Source organism: Grampus griseus (genome assembly GCF_964374135.1).
Source record: "Grampus griseus genome assembly, chromosome: 10".
In the NCBI taxonomy this organism is placed as follows: Eukaryota; Metazoa; Chordata; class Mammalia; order Artiodactyla; family Delphinidae; genus Grampus; species Grampus griseus.
Window position 1 is genome coordinate 62,596,814 of NC_139004.1, and position 20,118 is coordinate 62,616,931.

Here is a 20,118-nt window from a genome sequence, read left to right on the forward strand (position 1 = left end):
GCATGTCTAACCCAGGGTGAGAGGAGGGACTGAGTATGAGCAGGGCACACTGGGGGGTTAAGAGCGCCTGCTGCAGCTTGAGAGAGACGGAAGATGAGGGAAACTCTCCAGGAAAACTTTCTACGTGGAGCAGATTAAAGAAGTGTCTCAGCCCCAGCAGGAGTATAAACCTGGGGACACACCAAAGAGAAAAGGTTTCTATATCAGGCCCGACAGCTCTGGAGGGTCACTGAAAGCAGCTTAGACCAAAGCTGAGTTCTGAAACTCGGCTGCACCCCAGAATCACCTGGAGAGCTTTTAAAATCCCAGTGCTCAGGGGGGACCTCACAATGATCATTCTGGAACCTCTGACAGTAGGACTGAGACAGCAGAGTTTTAAAAGCTCTCCAGGTGGTACCACTATGCAGCTAGGGTTGAGAGCCGAGGGTGTCTTGGGGACATCTGCCAACGTGAAAAGTTTTCAAAGCAAGGAAAACTCTGTTTAGTTGCTTGGCACCCCTTGGGTGGTGCGGGTTTGGGGCTGGGACAGAAATGCTCATCGTTTTAGGAAATGGGAAGGTCCTCATTTCGAGATTTAGGGTTGTGACTTCGAGCACCGCTGGCCATCTCTAGAGTCACTAGCAGGTGACTCGTGCCAGCATCCCTGTCCTTGCCCTCCCCCCCACCCCCCCGCCCAGCGCAGCTTCTGCCCTTCGACTGCAGAGGCAGCCTTCCACACACACACACACACACACACACACACACACACACACACACACACACACACACACACACACACACACACACACACACACCGTGCCGCCGTCCCACCTTGCCGGTGGACTCCGTGCCCCGCAGGATACACAAGTACACCAGGAGCCAGGCCAGGATGAGGCACAGCGCCGGCTCCCACTGCACCGCCCCGCTCTCCTGGATGGACGGCGAGATGTTGAGGGTTTTCCGGTACCAGAAGTACTGCGTTGAGGAAGCCTTCTCACACTCCTCATCATAGCCCGTACGGTTGCCATTCAGTGGGCACACGGACCACGGCAGGGGATCCTTTGGGATCAAGACAAACGTTACACACAGAGGTGAGGGCTGAGGCCAAAGGTCAGGGTGGGGAGGACGGGAGGTGGCCCTGAGAGGAGGCTCTTGGAAGAGGACGCTGGTCCCCAAAGGGCAGGCAGCTGAAGCCCCTGAAGGCAGACAGGGAATCGAGGGGTTTGTCACGGGCACGGATGGGGCTTGGGCAGAGGGGTCAGGCAGGGAGGGGCTCCACACTCCCAATCTGCCGAACTCTACGGTGGGTCTGAGAGACCAAATCAAAGGGACGATGGCCAGACCATCTTTGACAAACGAACCGTGCAGCCACCAGCCCAGGAACCCAAACCACAATTCCGGCAGTAATCAGCCCAGAGTGGACATGACTCGGTCACCGGCTGCAGCTTTCCAAACCTGTGTTCCCTCCAACTCAGGAACAAGTGGAAAAAGCCAAATACGCTCCCCTCACCAATCACACAGCTACAGTTTCCACGCCAGCACGCTCCAATCAGGGCACACCTGCAGCCCTCCGTTTCCCACTAGCACCATTTCCCGCTCCTCTGCCTGTCCTGCCTGGAGTTTCTGCCAAATACAAGTGAAGGTGCTGACCTCCTGCTAACGAGCTCCGGATAGACAGCCTCTGCTTGCTCTCATTTGGGTGGTCTGTTTATTTCCACAAGACCCTAGCGAGTCCTAGCATGAATAAGACTTGGGTCCTGCCCTCACTAAATGGTGATGGAGACAGGCGTTTCCTACAACGGGCACTGGGTTTGGAAGTTAGAGGGGGACGCAGTTCAGCCCCACCACAGCCGTCTTCTGCATCTACGACAGAGACAACCCAGCACTGATGACTTCCTTTGAGCCTGAGTCAAGCTACGCCTGTAGCAGTTCCACTCCTGGACTTCGTAGATAGAGCCGGTAAGAGCCTCTTCTGCTTCCAGTAGTTTGAACAGGGCTCTCTGTCACTTAGAAACAAAAGAGCCTAAATGGTGCATGTACAATGAACACGACCCAAGGCCAAGAGCTAAAGAAAAGCTCTGAGCTGAGTGGGGGCGGGTGGTAGATTCTGGCTTGGAGCGGGAAGGGGGTTAGGGGGTCCCACCTCTGCTCTGCCAAGACCAGCCCCTCGCTGATCAGATTTCATTAGACAAAAACTCTCCACGGCCAGAAGCAAGTCTAACCCCATTGGGTATAATCCCTGTATTTCACAGGAAACAGAAATGAGCTCCAACGGCATCACTCCCTGATGGGCCAGGGCCACTCTGCCCATGAGTGGCTGGAGCCCAGGTCTGTCATCTGGAAAGTGCTTGGGGCCCATGCTGGTAGGACCCCTGGCAGCAACAGGGGGCCCCTCACCTGCTAGAATGTAAGAGCTGGTTTCTAGCTGCCACCTAAAATATTTCCAAAGGCGACCACCAGCAATTCCTCCTCTTGAAAGGTGGCATCCACTACCCCTCCCTGTGAACCTGGGTTGACCTGTGTCTTGCTTTGATCAACAGAAAGCAGTGGAGTGAAGCTGTGTGACTTCCTGGCCTTGGCATCCCAAGGCCTTGCAACTGTTACTTTCACCCTCTTGGAAACCAGCTGCCCTGTACAGACACTCAGGCTTGACAGCTGAGCGAGGAGGACTCGTGGAAGGAATGGCCATGTGGAGTGAACTGAGGTGTCTGGCGACAGCCAGCACCGAGCCCCTGTCAGGTGGGAGGGTCCCTGTGGACCTGAAGCCCAGACCACAGTCCCTTGGGTTTGCCTGGCCCGTATGGGACTGACTGGGTCCATTCACTGGACGACTGCTGTTGCCAGCCCAGCCTGACTGCCAACCTTGGCTACACGTACATGACTTAATCACTCGCGGGGAGGGGGGGCTTTAAAAACTCGGATGCCTGGGTGCAACGCCAGTGACTCGGATTTCACTGGTCTGGGGTAGGGCCCAGGCCTCAGAATTTTAAAAGCTCCCCCAGGTGATTCCAGCAAGCAGCCGACATGGAGAAGCTTTAAAGTACAGAAGGACTTAAACTGACCAATTCTCAGCACCCAGACTCTCCCCCTCTGAATCAGTGGGTCAGGCAGGGATCCCTGCATCTGTGTTAGCCCGGTGCTCCCGCAGGGAAAAGCTGGAAAGCCCAGCCTGGTGGGAGGTGGACAAGAGCACAGACCCTGTGGCTAGGCTGCCGCATCCAGCCTCCCAGCTACTCAACTCCCCTCTGCCTCTGGTACGCGCTGTGTCAGCACCATAGAGTGCGGTGATGATCACACAAGCGAATAGTTCTGAAGTGCTTGTGACTCCACCTGGTCCACAGCAAGTGAGTATCTGTTGCTGCAGGTATTATCATTATGATGTGACCATGAAGGAGGCTCCAGGTCAGAGGGGATAAGGGAGAGGCCCATGGATCTCTGAAGGCTGGAATGAATAATCAAGTGATTTTCAGGAATCACTGATTTTCACACTTCTGAGGGTTAGGAAAAAGTACTCCCTTACTTGAGACACTTTATTTTTGCCTTTAGAAAATGGTCAGATTATCCTGATTTGTTACAAGACACATTGCTTCCACCTTTGGAAAACTGTCTTAAGTATGCAGACATATAGTGCCTGAGACATGTATGGCAACCCCTTAATTGGAATGGCATTGTGCAGTGCACAACCTGCCCAACCATACATGACAGCCCAGCACAGAGGAGGGAAATGGTTACCAGGCTGGAGAGTAGAGGAGCTGCCCTCCACCCAGAAGGCCGAGGACAGGCAAGGTTGTGGCTAGTCTTCATGGAACTCTAGGTTGAGCCAGGGAAAGGATGAGGGGCTACAGCTATGCTCAGGGCAGAGTCCTTCCTGTCAGGGACATGCACAGGGCATTTTCCAGTGAGATGACCTGGGTGGGGTGGACTGGGAAGCCAGAGTTGGATGTGGATGTGGCACCTTCTGAGCGTAGATGCTGACTCCTGATTATTGAGGTCATTAACCCAAGCATTCCTTGGGGCCCCAACGATTCAAGGCTGTGCCCAAGTGCTCCAGATACTGGCCTCACAAATTGGGGTCAGTTCACAGTCCATGACCGGCCCCATCTAGCTTTTGGGCCTTGGAGGTAGGGTCTGTCCCATGAAGGCTTGGCTCAGTGGCAAAGGGTAAGGCATCCAGCCCGTGAGCTCCTGTCTCCTCCCTCTCTTTTCCTATCTGGGAGGAGGCCGCAGGAGTGGGGTCCCTGATAGTGAAAGGCAGACTCTGAGGAAAAGACGTGAACATGGGCAGTTGCCATTTTGGATATGAAGACCACCTCTCGGTGTGGAATTAGGGTCCTCTCTTCTCTACATGTTCCATTTCCTTCCACATTTTCTACAATGAGCATCAGCTATGGTTATAATCAGACATGCATTTTTTAAATGTCTAATCTTGGGAATAGCTACTATTGTGTTACAGGGGTGACAATGGTCCTTCTAGGAGAACTTTTGTAGAGAAAAGGAGGGGCCCAGCCTGGAGTCAGAAACCTAGAAGGACAAGTGATGAGAGGCAGGAAGGGGGAAGAGGAGGGAGGCCGGTACTGTTATGCTCAGTGGGTGGAGCCCTTCCCCATCAGTTCTCTCCACATGTTACCCCCTGGGCCCCCTCTGCAGTGGTTCTTAATATTTTTGGGGGGGTCACATCCTTCAGAGAGAGCCCGATGAAAGCCATGGGCCTGTTCCCCCAAAATGTGCACATACATCACACACAACAGCAGGGGTCCATGGATCCCTGGCTCAGAAGTCCTCCGCTTGGTTGGGGGCGCCCAGCCAGCCCCAGCCCTTCGCACCACTTCCTGACAGCTCCTGACTCCCTCGAGGCTGCTGCCCCCACGCTCCACCCATGTGCCGGCGGTGTGCACTCTGTTGCCCTCCCCCTTTCCCTCTCTGACCCCTGCTCGGGTGCGCTCACCTGGAAGGAGTGGAAGAGGTACCAGAAGGCCCAGGCGTTGATGACATTGTAGTACATGGAGAGGAAGAAGGACACCACCACACTGGCCACGCCTGCAGGGACAGGACGCAGAGGGTGCTGAGCACGGCCCCTACCCTGCCTGCCTGGACGCGGCAGCAGGGGTCCCGCCCAGAGCCCCCAGGACATGCCTGCAGGGCCCGCCCTGGGACGGCAAAACCAGGTTTGTGACCTGGCACCTGCGAGCACTTCCTAAGGGTTAGTCTCTTCCACAACCTCTCTCCCCATCTTCTGGGGCATGAGGCCTGTGATGTTCTTTTGATGTGCTTAGGTCCTCACAACGATGTTGTGAAATGCCATGTTATGCCTACTTCGCAGAGAGGGAAACTGAGACACAGCGCTCGCCCAAGACCACACAGCTATTAAGTGGCACAACTAGGATTCGCACCTAGTGTGAGAAGCACTTTGTCACTGATGCCAGACATAACAGTTGCTCTCTCCCTGGCTCACCTGAAGCTGGGTCACTTTGTGCCAAACCCTGCCCAGCAGTGGTGGGGAACATGGCGTGAGGAGGTGTGTCAGGAGTGGGGGGGATGGGGGCTACCCCTGACCTGGTCAGCCCTGTGGGGAACCAGTAGTGTCCTGGAGCTGGCCCTCACCAGCCCCGAGAGCCGCTGTGCACAGCTCTGCCCAACCCCAGGCTCCGGGACATCTCCTTAGAAGTCGACGGTGGCCGTGGTGGCAGTAGTTACACCACCAGTATCAGTAAATGCTACAACCAGGCCTTCCCCTCCCCCACCCCACCCCACCGAGCTGGTTGTTAAACATTCACGAGCATCCCCGATTGGCACCAACATCTGGTATTTTTCCTATTCAGCAAATGCTGCCTCAGAGAAGGCCTCTGTGATTGATAACTCGGGCCAGTTGTAAAACCACACACCTCTGTGTTAAATATTAACAGCCGTTCAAGATGAGGAGGCAGTTTGATCTGGAGGTGATTCGTGAGGCCACCGGACACATTTCTTCTGCATCTGAGACTAAGTCACATCCAAGTTCACATCCTCCTTGCTCCCGAAACTTTCCTGTCCCCCTTTCTGCCTGGGGGGTGGGAGAGGTGAGCAGAACAGACCGTGGCCACTGCTGGTCAAAGTTCAGCAGAGGAGCCCCGGCCCAAGAGGGCCGCACAGGTCGGGCAAAGATCTCCCGCGGGCACCCCGGACACTGGCTCAGAGTAACTCAGGGGAGGCAGGATGGAAAGCAGTGCCCCTCTTGCCATCCACTGTGCCTCGGCCTCCACGTACTGGAGATGTTAACGGCACCCACAGCCGCTCTGGTGTGATGAAGATTAAATGAGCTCACACACATACACAGACAGGCCAGCACCTTGCACAGAGCAGGTGCTCAGTGACAGAGGGAGCTGTTATACGGGTTCCCAGAATGGCTGCTGGCCAGGATACTGAGCCACAGCTCCTTTCTTGGGCAGCTGTTTCCCTGTTACAAATGAGCAAACTGAGCCCCAGAGAAGCAATGTGGCATCAGTTCCCCAGGGGGTGTGCGTCCTCCCTCTGTCACCGTCCCATGGGTAAGAAATCCGGCCCCTCTCAGCGCACATTCTATGGCACCCCTCCTGGGCCTTCTGCCCGCCCCACTCAAGGGCTCTCTCTGGGGCCTCATGCTTGCCCCTTGCTCCAGCAGCTTTGCCAAGGGACTCCCCCCACCGTCACCTTCTCCTGCCCAAAACACAGTCTGGGGGTCCACAGGTGGGAGAGGACTGGAAAGCACCCACTTACCAACGCCACTGAGGTAGGGGTTGATGGTCCTCCAGGCGCCGATGCTGCCCTGGCGCATGCGCTGCCCCACTGCCAGTTCCAGGTACAGGAGCGGCATGCCCTCCACGGTGAGCATGATGATGTAGGGCACCAGGAAACTACCTGTGGGTGTCCAGAGCCGAAACCAGGCCATCACCCAGGGCTTTACTCTGGAACCCACCTAACCTCTGTGCAAAAGGCCTTCCATCCACCCTCCCGTCTTTCCACTAGTCTATTCATCCTTCTACCTTTCCATCCATCCTCCATTCCTTCCTGTATTTTATCTTTCCCTCGGAATCCATCTTCCTCTTTCTACTCATCCTCCATCCATCCACCCATCCACTCTTCTGTCTTTCCATCCATCCAGCTGTCCCTCTATCCTTTTGTCTTTCTATTCATCATTCCATCCATGGACGACATGCAGCCACATCAGTTGTTAAGATCGTTAAATACGCCCAGCCTGGGTGGTAAATTGCCACCAATGCCAAGAGCCTTGAGTGCCTTCCTCAAGGCCTCAGCTGCCCCAGCCCCTCTGCCAGAAACCCCCATTCCACTTCTATCGTAGCAACTAATAGCTGATCAGAGTCTGGACCACTGAGTGGTTAAACGTTTTGAACATCACCTCTGAATCCAGTCAGCCAGCCACCCACCTCCACACACTTCCTTTGGGCTTCTGACATGGCCCAGATGGTGCCCCACCACCTGGGTGGAGGTATTACACCAAACAGCTGTTTTACTAAACGCTTCCTCTGGGCCGGGCCCTGAGCTGAGTGTAGGATGGACGCGAGAGGAGCAGCCCTGCTCCCTGCCCACGAGGGATCACCTGGGCAGAGGAGTTTCAGCTGCTTCATGATTGGAGCCACAGAATACTCCTCTGGGCCTTTGTCTTCAGAGATGAGGCAAGGGATGCCTATGTATGTGTGGAGACAAGGAGGTCCCCGATAGACCGAGCCCAGGCCACCAGCTCCCTTTACAGAGCACCTCTGTTGGATGTATATCCGTTTTATACGGTGGCCTTCAGCCTAAGTTTTCATTTTAATAAAGGGTATTATGACTAGTTCAAATTTTAAACCCACTGGTTCCCAAGGAACCACCTGCAGACAATGGCCCTCGGTGAGAGTGGGGAGCCAGGACGTGTGAACGGAGCTACAAAAGGCCCCCCACTGCCAGACACATGGACAGAGACGGCAGCCTGCGGGGGCGTCCCCCACCCCGGCTGCCCCACTGCTTCTCCTGCTGGTCCCGCCCCCTCCTCTGCAGCCCCTCGGACATCCCTCCCCCAGCTCCTAGCTCCTTGGCAGTGGACCTGAAAAACGGTTCACTGGGAGAGGAGGGCAGGACTTCTGATTAAAAGAAAACCCTGACTCTACAGCTGCAGGGATTAAAGGCTGGTTACAGAAGGAACTGCCTCTGGAAGTATTAAGGTAAACAACACGATACGTATGTTCACAGGAACATCTAATATTTACAAAAATGCCTCCATTGTACATATGTACTGTCCTATAACCCACTTTTCTCTCCCAACAGGATCTCACCGTCGTTCTCTCGACCACACCGTATACCTTCCCATCACCCCTTAAGAAGCTGCACAACATTCCACTGGGAGAATGAGCCTAGAACGTCTTTCATCACATCAGTCCTCAGGCACTTAGGCTGTTGCCAGTTTTCTGCCGTCCTAAACAAAGCCTGGTCCACGTGTTTGATTATTTCCTCGGGACAGAAATCCCAGAAGGAGAATGGCTGGCACCAAGGCCAAGCAGAGCCCCCGCAAGGCCCTCTCACGACGGAGAGAAAGGTGCCAGCGTGTGCTCGGGAGAGCGGGCCCCACATCACCAGACCTCCGCGCTCCCAGCTTCGTCCTTCCTGCTTACATCAAGGACTACAACGAATCCTGCCCCCTCATTTCTGGACCCTGCTTTGAAGACTCTGCCAGACCCTGCTCCCTTCCTGCCCAGCAGGGAGGTGTTGCAGCATCTTACCCGGCTCCTCTCAACAGCAAGGGGTCCACGAAGCTGTCAGGGGCTCCCACCCACCATATACCCATCAATATAGGTTGCGTTGGCACAACCTGCCTGGAGCAGCATTCGAACCCTCAGTGGTTATAAGAAAAGATTATTTTCACCCAAGATGTTAAACAGTAGCCACAGGAGGCCTGGCAAGGTCCACGGAAGGGTTTTCTCTTTCACAGAGCCTGCTTGATGGTCCACTGCCTGTGGGAAGGTTGGACATTCAAGGCCTGGTGCCCAGATGGGTTCCTTAGCGCTGCCCTTCAGTAACTTCTATCACCCCTCCCACTGCCCAACCATCCAAACACACACACAACCCCAGTGGATCTGCTCTGTGATCACTTTCTCAACAAATTATGCTGGAACACTGAACATCCATATGCAGAAACAATGAACCTCAACCCATCACATTTTATACCAAAAAAAAGCCCTCAAAAGCCCTCAAAATTTATACCTCAAAAAAGCCCTACCACACAACATTTCAAAGGGACTTATTTAAGCCTGCTTCTGGGAGCCACTGATTCACAGCAGGGCAACTGGTAAGGCCTTATCCCAAGTCAAATTAGTATTCACTTTCTCAGTTTTCCCTGTTGATTGTGGTCTCCAGAATGAATGTAGTTCCAATGCCTTAATCCAAATCAGGGGATAATTTCCTCAAGGAGGGCTTTAACCAATTAAAGAGTACTGAGTTTAAAAACTAAGAACCTTACACTGCCACACACAAAAACAAATGGTCCACAAAAACATTCTCCTTTCCTTCTGAAGGTTTTATGATGCACTGTTATCATTAACCAGTCTTTTACTATTAAACTTAAATGGTCAATTGGGACAAGCGGTTCTGAGACCATCCTTCCACCACTGATTAAGACTCGGGTGGCAGGTATCGGGGAATAATATTCACTTAGCCTTCTGAGCTTTCTGGGCAGACTTGGTGACCCCGCCAGCTCCAGCTGACTTTCTGCCCACTGCTTTGATGACACCCAAAGTAACTGTCTCTCATGTCACAAACAGCAAAATGGCCCAGAGGAGGAGAGTCAGAGAAGCTCTCAACACTCATGGGCTTTCCAGGAACCATATCAATGATGGCAGCATCCCCAGATTAAGAAGGGGGCCATCTTCCAGCTTGTCCCCCAAACGATCAATCTTCTTCAGCCCAGCAAACTTGCAAGCAATGTGAGCTCTGTGACAATTCGGTACAGGTGCACATGCAGCACTGATTTGGCCTTGATGATTCAAGATAATCCCCTTGAGCTGTGAAGCCAGCTGCTTCCATCGGTGGGTCATTCTTGCTGTCATCAGCCACATTGCCACAACAAACACCTTTGACAGACACGTTCTTGACACACTGAGGCCCACACTGTCCCCAGGAAGGGCTTTACTCAAAGCTTCCTTTGTGCATTTCAGCTGACTTGACTTCCTGCAGCTCAAGGCATTTGAGTCCAGTCCTCAGTGGCGCAGGTTCCTGTGTTGGGTCCCCATCTGGGGAGGTCCAATAGCCACCTTTGGGTTATTTTTAGCACAAATCATGCAATTCTGAGTGACCTGCTGGATGGTCTTTTGTAGGTTAGGCCCCATTATATGCTTTCTTTTTTTTATGGCTGTGCTGAGTGGCTTGCAGGATCTTAGTTCCTCGACCAGGGACTGAACTAGTGCCCTTGGCAGTGAAAGCACCAAGTCCTAACCACTGGACCGCCTGGGAACTCCCCTGACTTTTGAATCCATTGTAAGGTGGCATCTCTCCCTAACGGACGCTATTATGAATGTACCGCAGCACAGTGTCCAAGATGCCTCAGGGATCAAAACAATTCCTTGTGCACTACATTCCCAGCCAGCCGAGGTGTGGTCCAAGTGAAACCCCACTCTTCAGCCCTCACCTTGCCCTTTTCTGAATACACTGGCTGGTATTTTGACAAGTCTATCAATGGAAGAAGTGATTCTCTTGCCTCAGAGGAGATTGTCCCAGCGTCCCTTTTTTTTTTTTAATCTCTCAAAATATTTATTTCAAGTAGAAGCGGGGAAGACAACAACATGTAAAATAGTTAAGTAAAAAGCCTTGACAAATACACTCATTTGGTCATCAAAGTATAAAAAGCTGAAAATAATATTACATTAGGTACTTTGATTGAAAACAGTTACTCTAGTCAAGTAGGAAGCCCCAAGCGGTCCCCGACTAAGAGTTAAAGCTCGTCTCCCTATTCGTACACACAGCCCTTAGACAAGCGTCATATGTGTTTTTATCCAGAATGGTCCCCCCCCAGATCCTTATCTTTTTATTTGTGTTACTTATACGGAAATTATTCAGTGTGTTTGTGCGCTTTTTATAAATAAGTTTTTATTTTTCTGAATGTCACTAAGCAACCACATCAGCCTTGGACAATATCTGAATCATTTTTACAAAAGTGGAAAAAGCCAAATAAAGGGTCTCAGGTTAAGTGAGAGGCGAGGGTGGGTTATTAATCGATATGGAATAACTTGTTGTTTGATCAGCACAGTGACATTGCTGAACGTACTTTGAAAGCTGGCCCCGCCTGATAGCAATCCATGTGGATGCAAACCTCTTGGTCCTAGAATCCTTTCTCAAAGGTATAAATGAGGCACAAAGAATCACTAGGAGGAGGATTAGTAAAAGCTGAGTCCTTGCCACGAGTGGGGCGCTGGCCAGAGAAAGTCAAGTCCTTGTACACCCAGTTGAAATGCAAAGTGTCCTGGCGCGTCTGTCCCCAAGGGTTGTCCCATACGGCACATGTGAGTTGGTCTGGTGCAGGAGAGACAGACTTATTTGGATGAGGGGTACCCAGCATCCTCCGGAGAGTCAGGGGGGTAGAGCAAACCCTTACCACTGAGGCCACTGCAGCCTCCAGGTTGCCATCCTGGGTTTGTCAGCCGGTCTCTGCCCTTTCCTCCTGGGCCATCGTGCGCCTCCTGACACTGAAGGCGGAAGGGCTGGGCTCCTTCCTCCTTCTCATCTGAATTGGACTCATTGTGATAGAAGTGAATGGTGGCTTGCACGGGGAAACTGGCCAGCACCTTCTCCCCGGAACTCTGCAGATACTCTTGATGCTTAGAAATGGGTAAATGGGGATCCAAAGGTTTGTTGGTCATACCCAGCCTCAAGCTGGCTTCCAGTTCTGGTGGGGTCAGCAACCTGGGGGGTCAGGATCCAAGGCCTCCATGGTGTTTGGCTCTCGGTCGTGGCAGTGGTGGTCCTGGGGGACCGTCCCCAGGGCAGTGACAGATGTGCCCCTGTGCCTCTCGGGCTCCGGCCGCTGCCTCGGGTCTCATGGTGCCCTCGGAGCCTGCGCCCCTCCAGCGGTGCCCACGACCGGCCGTGCCTTTAACCACTCGGGCAAGGGTGCTCACCTCCCAGCATCCCTTTTTAATGGGATTCGTGTTGGTCATGTGTTTCTGGCCCTCCCTGGGGTGCCGTTAGCACACACTTCTGGTCTTACCTTTTCATTGACCTGGGGAGGGTGGGGAGCATGGGGGAAGAGCTGCTCCCTTCCTGGGGTTTTCATGAGCACCATCTGTAGGCTTAAAGCCTGCTCTGGTGGGACTCTGATGTCAAGCTGTTCTGGTGAAAAACTTCAGGGTGAGGTCGATCAGAAAGTTAATCAGCTCATTCCCCACTGTCAATTTCACCCGGGGTTCCTGTAGGGAATTAGGCACCTCAAGTCCAAGGGAGACCCTGGCCTCTTCATTCACCAGTGTTCCTTTCTATAGTATGAGAGGCTCTCATCTCTGTTTTTCTTCTTATGTTTTAGCCTAGGGCAACCTGTTTTCCAATGTTCCTCCTCCTTACAGCAGGTGCACTGTTGCCACCCCAACGGTGACTTACCTCTCTCCCAACTACTCACCTTCAGGGAATTCAATGCCACTGCCACAAAAGTGGCGTTTCATTTTGCATCTTCTTTCTTCTGTTGTTGTTCCCTGTTGAACACTTTTATTTTTTTCTTAATTTTATTTTATTTTATTTATTTTTGGCTGTGTTGGGTCTTTGTTGCTGTATGCAGGCTTTCTCTAGTTGCAGCAAGCGGGGGCTACTCTTCATTGCAGTGCACGGGCTTCTCATTGCGGTGGCTTCTCTTGTTGCGAAGCACGGGCTCTAGGCATGCAGGCTTCAGTAGTCGTGGCTCCCAAGCTCAGTAGTTGTGGCTAGCGGGCTGCAGAGCGCAGGCTCAGTAGTTGTGGCGCATGGGCTTAGGTGCTCTGCGGCACGTGGGATCTTCCCGGACCAGGGCTCGAACCGTGTCCCCTTCGTTGGCAGGTGGAGTCTTAACCACTGCGCCACCAGGGAAGCCCTGTTGAACACTTTAAAAAGCAACATCTACCAATTGAGAAGGGTTCATTTCAAATGAATCCTCTGATTTTTTCAACTTTCTCCTGATATAAGGCACTTTGCCCTCCGGAAAAAAGGTCAAATTTACAATTCTAATATTTTCAGGGGCCACACGATCTGCATTAGTATAACGTCTGTAGGCCTGATAAATCTTCTCCAAGAATTCGGAGGGGTCTTCATTTGTTTTTTTGCTGAATTTTGTTCAACCTCTTTTTGCTTTGGCTCCCCTTTTCAAAGCCCTGCCAAGATGCACTGATAAGTAATGCTCTAATAAGTGCAGTCCTCCCTCATTGGGTTCCAATTTGGTTCAGCTGTTGGTACTGCCAAGTGGGTTCAGGTGTAGGAGCGCTCCCTATAAAGGAGGGTTGCAATTTTTTCAAATAAACAAGGCTGAGAAACCCAGCTGGCTGGCTGTTGGCATTTAGGCCCCCTATGAGATAACGGGGTAAGGGAAACTCCTGCCCCGGGAGCAGCTCCTCACCCCAACTGGGTGCCCTGTCGGGTCTTAGATGGCAATACCATACCAGGCCCCTGTGCCCCAGGAACTAACACAGGATTTTCTAGTTGATCCCTAGAAGGAGGGGCAGTCCCGAGCTCAGCTGGAGGAGTTAAGGTCTGAAGCAACCTATCCTCACTCTCATTCCTTTCTTTCTCTTATTTTCCCTGATGTAACAGCACAAATACTTGCACGTAAAGAATGTCATCATTCTTCCCCACTTCTTCACAGAAAAGCCACCATAAAACCATAAATAGCAATTAATCATCTCTAACAATTAAAAGGATGCCTTTTTGGCTTGGCATCAGCCAACCGGGAGGAATTCTGGGCTGGGGTTTTTGGTGATTTTAGGAACCAAGTGAAACCTTTCTCTTCTCCCTGGGAATGTCCTACAGACAGGTCTTCCCCCCCGCTTTTCTATTCCTTTCCTCCATCTGACAGCACTAAGAGTTTTAAATATCACAAAATTGATTTGGCTGTAAATAGAGAAAGAGTACCAAACAAAATGAAACAAAAAACCCAAAGAACAAACAGAAAATCTAAATAAACGCTCAAGTTTGGTCTTGGGGTTTTACATATACCAGCGACACAGGAGACCACAAACGACGTAATTAACACAGCAAGGGTAGCAGTATACGGTGCACGGGGTCCCAAGATAACTCTGCCTAAACCCCTTGTGGAGTTTCTAACAAGTACTGTGGCCACACAATGTTACAATAAAATATCATCATCTTCTACTCATGGGTCATGGCTGTAATCAGATCACTTATCCAAAACACACCTCAGAGGACGTTTTTTTTTTTTTTTTTTTTTTTGCGGTACGCGGGCCTCTCACTGCTGCGGCCTATCCCGTTGCGGAGCACAGGCTCCGGACGCGCAGGCTCAGCGGCCATGGCTCACGGGCCCAGCCGCTCCGCGGCATGTGGGATCTTCCCGGACCGGGGCACAAACCCGCGTCCCCTGCATCAGCAGGCGGACTCTCAACCACTGCACCACCAGGGAAGCCCCAGAGGACTTTCTTTAGGGATAGTTGAAACATTCTCCATTTTTAAAGACAGAAATTCAAAACAAACAAAACACAAATGGCACATACCAACGCTAGCATCCAAAGAAGCAAACGAACCGGGTAAAAGCCCAACAACTCTTTCCTCTCTCCAACAGGGTACCCCACTCAAATACAAAACAAACTGGCTTATTTTGGAGAAAAAGCCCCAAATGGAGAGGAAATAAAGTTTCCGGCTGTACGCACCGGAGTGACTTACCCTACCGTATGGAACCCGTCGGCTCCCAAATATCAATTCCTTGTTCCAATTGCCTAGCACTGGGGCAGCCAGTGCCACTTTGGGGAATTTTGAAGGGCAGATTCTCTGGACAAGTGGTCCCCAGCAGCTGCTAGGGCCTTACCGGAAAATTCCCCAACCCCGAATTTGTTACCGAGTCCAAGCTTGTACTGCACGACAGGCCAATAAATCTAGAGATGAGCTGCTGGGGGAAGGAATAGTGACTTTACTCAGAAAGCCAGAAAACTGAGAAGATGGTGGATTCGTCTCCCAGAGAACCATCTTGCCCAATGAATGCCTTAGCATTCAGGGTCTTTTATACTAAAGGGGAGGGAGTAAAGCCAAGCATTTCCTGGTTCCGGTCAGCCTGGGGTGGGGGGGTGCGGGGATGCAGCCATTCACAGGTGAGCCTCGTCAGGATGTTTGCTGTGAGCTAAACAAAGGTATTTTAGCTTAATGCTCCTTACCTGGGAGCCAGGGTTCCCAGAGATGGGCCATTATGTATAATTTAAGCTTATAGGCAACATCCCTTTACTGATTAACTTGTGATAGAATATAAAGGTTCTTCCTTATTACAGGCCCAGCCTAACCCCAACCTAACCCTCATCACATCTCTGCCTCAGTCCCGTGTCCACCCTACATGCGCCTGGCACATGTCAGGAGCCCAGGAGTGTGGCTGTCACCAGGAATGAATTTGGAAATCCCAGGATGAGCAGCAGATATGGCACTCCCGGGGACATTTTCTGACGGCTGGGACCCAGCCTCTTGAGCTTACTTTACAAATTGTGTTTGATACTTTACAACCTCTGAAACTCAGGTTTCTGTTCCATCCAGGAGCACTGTAGAAACACCAAGGGCCAGAGACTGAGCACAACACACACATGCACACACTACACAAGGGAGCAGCCGTCGTGCTGCCCACCCGTCCATCTGTGGACTGGCCTGGTGTGGCTCAATCCCAGGCTGGGTGCTGCCCCGAAGGGCTGTGGCTCCAGGCATGCCGGGGCTGGCTCACACCAGCTCTCAGGAGCTGCACATCTCCTCCCAACCCCACATTCCCAGACATTCCACTGGTTAGTCTGAACTTGGCCACAGTGGGAGTATTTACACCATGGTCATCAGCAAATGCTATAAATTAGGTCCTGCTCCTCCCTCCAAAAGCCAGTTGTTCTACATTATTGGCACCCCACCGCCTGCCTCCCAGCAGCTGGTGGTCTGGGGTGGGGGATTCCTCTAAAGTGTGGTCCATGGACCAGCAGCATCCATTGGCATCACTTAGGAGCTTGTCAGAAATGCAGAATCCTGCCCTCCCCCACAGTTCTCCAAATCAGAATCTCTAGGGGCGGGGCCACCAGTCTGTAGTTTATCAAGAAGCTTCGGTGGGCAAAGTCTGAGATGCAATGACCTAAGCACCAGAGAGGAGCAGAAGGGGCTTTGAGGAAAAGTGTCATTGTCCCACTGCCTAGTCAGGTGTCTTCTGACTGCCCCTCTTTATGGGTTAAATATCATACAGAGAGAATTTAGGGGAAAAAAAATCCACATTTCCATGAGCCACATCAGTGTTCTCATTCTTCCATGTTTCTCCCATGATTTGAGCACATTTATGTAAAAGTCAACAGCAGGTGCACTCATTCTCCACATGTTGGTATACAACACATTTGCATCCCAGTTTCTTCCTGAACGACCACGGCCTTAGACTTTGACTTGGTCTCCAAGGCCTGCTGACTATCAAGCACAGATTTTGTGCAGTTCCTTCAGCTGCCTTTCCTTTGTTCTAGCGTCGGGTGCTGGCACCTGGAATGTAATCTTCAGAATTAACATTCCTGGTGCCGCCTGGCCCACAGAGCAGGAAGGAAGCCTCATGGGAAGGAGCACGGACCCCTAATCCTTTTTATTCTGGGAAGTATTTTGGCGCAGCCTGGCTCTGCGGTTTATAAACAAGCTCTTTGCTGGCTGGCGGGGGGCTGGGTGGTGGAAGCCAGGGCTCTGTGTAGAGGGAAGTTAGACGCCCCTCTGGGGCCTTTCATGATGCGGTTGGTTACCTGTCAGGTACAGAACGGGAGTGTAAACAGAAATCACTTAATGTAGGTGACACTGTTGGGCAGTGAAAGGCTTGGGAAAACCACCAGCACCCCTGCCTCACGAACTCTGCGGCTTTTCATAACAGACATGGCTTCTTCATGCAACAAATATTCATTGGGTGCCTCCTCTGACCGCACCACTTCACAGAGACGGGGCTAGTGGGCGACAGAAACTCTAGAACAAAGTGCAGGCCTTCTGCCCAGGTGCTGGAGGTGCCCCAGGCTAACAGTGGCATCCCAGGTGGAGGAATAGCTTGGGCAAAGTGTGGAGGTAGAGGGTGGTCATTCACTAATGGACAATTGTTCAGAACAGCTGGCAGGGAGGGGGGCTGCGGGAAGATCAGTGACAGGAAATGAGGTGGAAACAGGGGCAGGTGTTAGGTGGTCAAGTCCTTACCAAGCCAGGATAAGCCGTTTGGTCTTTGTTCTGTAGACACTTATGACCGAGAGGACGCCACCCACCTAACCTACATCTGTCCATCCTGCACCCACCCATCCCATCCATCTGTCCATCCATGGACCCATGGAGTCCGTCCCTCCACCCACCCACCAATCCATCCTCTCCCCAGTGTCCATTTGCTGGTCAACCATCATCCATCCATCTACCTTTCCACCTATCAGCTTAAGTATACTCTGTACCAGGCACAAGATTTCTTCTTTCTTTTCCTGGGTCTTGAAGGTCTTGCCGTTTCCCTAGCAATTTATATATACAGTTGACCCTTGAACAACACTGGGTTTGAACTGCATGGGTCCACTTATACGCAGACTTTTTTCAGTAGTAAGTACTACAATACTATATAATCCCCAGTGGGCTGAACCGCAGATATGGAGGAACTGTGGATACGGAGCGCCAACTGTTAGTCATTTGCGGATTTTCAGGGATTTTCAACAGCGTGCAGGATGGACGCCCTTCACCTCCATGTTGTTCGAGCGTCAATTATATTCCACCTCAGAACTACCCCACCTTAACAGTGTCCACCTGCAGACTACTCAGGTAATGCTGTTGTTAGAAATAAGGAATTAAACAGTCACGTGACAGCAAGGCTCACCTGGCCTCGTGTTTGGGAAACGTGTAGCAGGATAACGGTATCGTGGGTAGGTGTGCTGAATGCCGAATGATGTGGAAATCTCATCCTGACAGATAATTCTTACAAAAGTCAGTTATGAAGCTGTTGGAGCATATGGGAATACATGTACTTCACATACTTATGAGATATATATATATATATATATATGCCTTTCAAATTAAAAAAAGGAGTTAGAGGATTAAGAATGCACTGTTTTTTTAAAAAACTGTACATTAATCTTCTGTCAAGTTTTTTTTTTGAGCTGGGAGGGGTGGGTGAGAGTGAGGGAGTAGTGTTTTATGTTGGTCTTCTTGAACAGGTTAAACCTAGTAAATACTTTGGTCTAACATCTTTCATTGTCCTCTATGGTGAAAAAAACCACTCACGCTGAGTACAGAAGACACCACAACACACACACACACACACACACACACACACAGCCAAAGATAACTATTGTTTTATTCTCTTTGGTATGTTTTTGTTCATTCTCTTTTCTCTGCATACTTTAAAACATAATTGAGATCATCCATTTTATACAGCTTTGAATCTGACTTCCCTCCCTCCATTTAATGTATAACATGAAAAAATGCTCAAATACATTTTTTGAAAAACCTTCTTAATGGCTTCCAAGAGCACCACCGCGTGCATGTTCCATAATTGATGGAACCAATCCCCTTTAGGTGAGGGCTTAGGAGGTTTCCCACGCCTGGCTCTTATTAAAAGATGGAGGCTATCCTTCTACTGTCTACCTTCTGTCAGAACTATTTTCTTTATGTAGAGTGCTAGAAATAGAATAACTCAGAAAAAAATTTTTTTAATGCTGAGACTTCAATCTCTATTGCCACCTTGCCTTCCAAAAAGGCACTTGACCCTCACTGAGGTTCTCTGGCATGTCACAGAAGGCGTCTCCAGCTCCCTGGAAGGTATGCGAATGCTGTGTGGGTGCGTTGCTGTCTAGTGAGCGCACTGTGACGCTTCAGAGGAAAAATTTGTAAAAAAACAAACGAACAACACTGCAATAGAGTGATTAGCCTTCCTGCCTACTGTGGTCCCAAAACCAAATCAATCTTGTGATAAAAAATTTAAAGAAATAGCTCAAAATCCTTTTATCCTGAGTTTCAAATCATGCTGCCAGGAATGTTTCTGATCTGAAAGTTGTATAATGAGTTTCTGTTGAACAAGACAATTTCCTGCTGTCAGACCCCTGCCATCTCTTCTCCCGAGGGAGGAAAATAGTGTACCCCCCACCCCGTGCCTCCTACTGCTCACAGAGCCGCAGCTTGACCAACAAGGGTGACAAGGGCGTGCTGGGGGGCTTGGCCGCCCCGGGGATGGGGTCGGGGCTGCAGAGGGCTCGAGAAGGCGCTCTGGATAAGAGCTTCAGCTGTGGACTGAGATGTCCTAGGTCCGATTCCCGCCTCTGTGACTCTGGGCAAATCACTTCGTTCTCTGAGCCTCAGTTTACTGGCACGCAATATGGGGCTAACCCCAGCGTGCACCCCCAGGCCACTAGGCACAGAAGGCGACACCGCGGGGTCTTGAGGGGACTGTGCAGCCCGGGCGCCGGCACTCACCTCCGCCGTACATCTGGCACAGGTAGGGGAAGCGCCACACGTTGCCCAGGCCCACGGCGTACGAGATGCAGGCGAACACGAACTGCAGCGGGGTGGCCCACAGCGGCCGCGCTTCGTCCATGGCCCCGGAGCTCGGCGCGCGGTGCGCTCGGTGCGCGGCCGCCAGGAGCGCCGTCCCGCCCGGCTCGGCCTGGGGATGGCCCCGCGCCTCTACAGCGGCGGCTCGCCCGCTTTTTAATTGCTAATCTCATTAACGGCGCTCGCGTCGGAGGGGCGAGGCTGGTAAATGGATGACGGCGAGCCCCACCCCGCCGCCGGGCCGCCGCGGCCGGGAAGGCACCCGAGATTGCGCCGTACAGGATGGCGCCCGGGCCCCTCCAGCTCGGCGTGGGGTCTGGTGCGTCGGCTGTGGAGCTCCTGGGAGTGGTCAGGTTCCCTCGAGCACCTACCCAGCATTTACAGAGTGCCTACTGTGTGCCAGGCTTTGTCTGAGACAGGGCTGTGAACACCACAAACATCCCCAGCCCTCCCGGAGCTAACATTCTGGTA

The 20,118-nt window shown here is 51.8% G+C and overlaps 1 protein-coding gene and 1 pseudogene across 5 annotated transcripts in view; both read right to left on the reverse strand.

Annotated features, from left to right (window-relative positions):
• SLC6A20 (solute carrier family 6 member 20) overlaps window positions 1-19,705 on the reverse strand; it is a gene marked incomplete at its 5' end in the record, with an annotated part of 39,704 nt that extends 19,999 nt beyond the window's left edge. For 2 of the 4 annotated variants that reach the window (XM_082664522.1, XM_082664521.1), the window contains 4 exons: window positions 811-1,038; window positions 4,925-5,016; window positions 6,712-6,848; window positions 19,566-19,690. In XM_082664522.1, the coding sequence (XP_082520648.1) occupies window positions 811-1,038; window positions 4,925-5,016; window positions 6,712-6,848; window positions 19,566-19,690 (582 nt within the window). Of the gene's footprint in view, window positions 1-810; window positions 1,039-4,924; window positions 5,017-6,711; window positions 6,849-19,565 lie in introns of all 4 variants that reach the window. The other 2 variants (XM_082664520.1, XM_082664523.1) reach the window with 2 other exon arrangements.
• On the reverse strand, window positions 11,511-12,017 carry LOC309828892 (protein ripply3-like; annotated as a pseudogene). The gene has a single exon. The product of its transcript is annotated as a protein ripply3-like (transcript).
• Window positions 19,706-20,118: the final 413 nt, after the last annotated feature.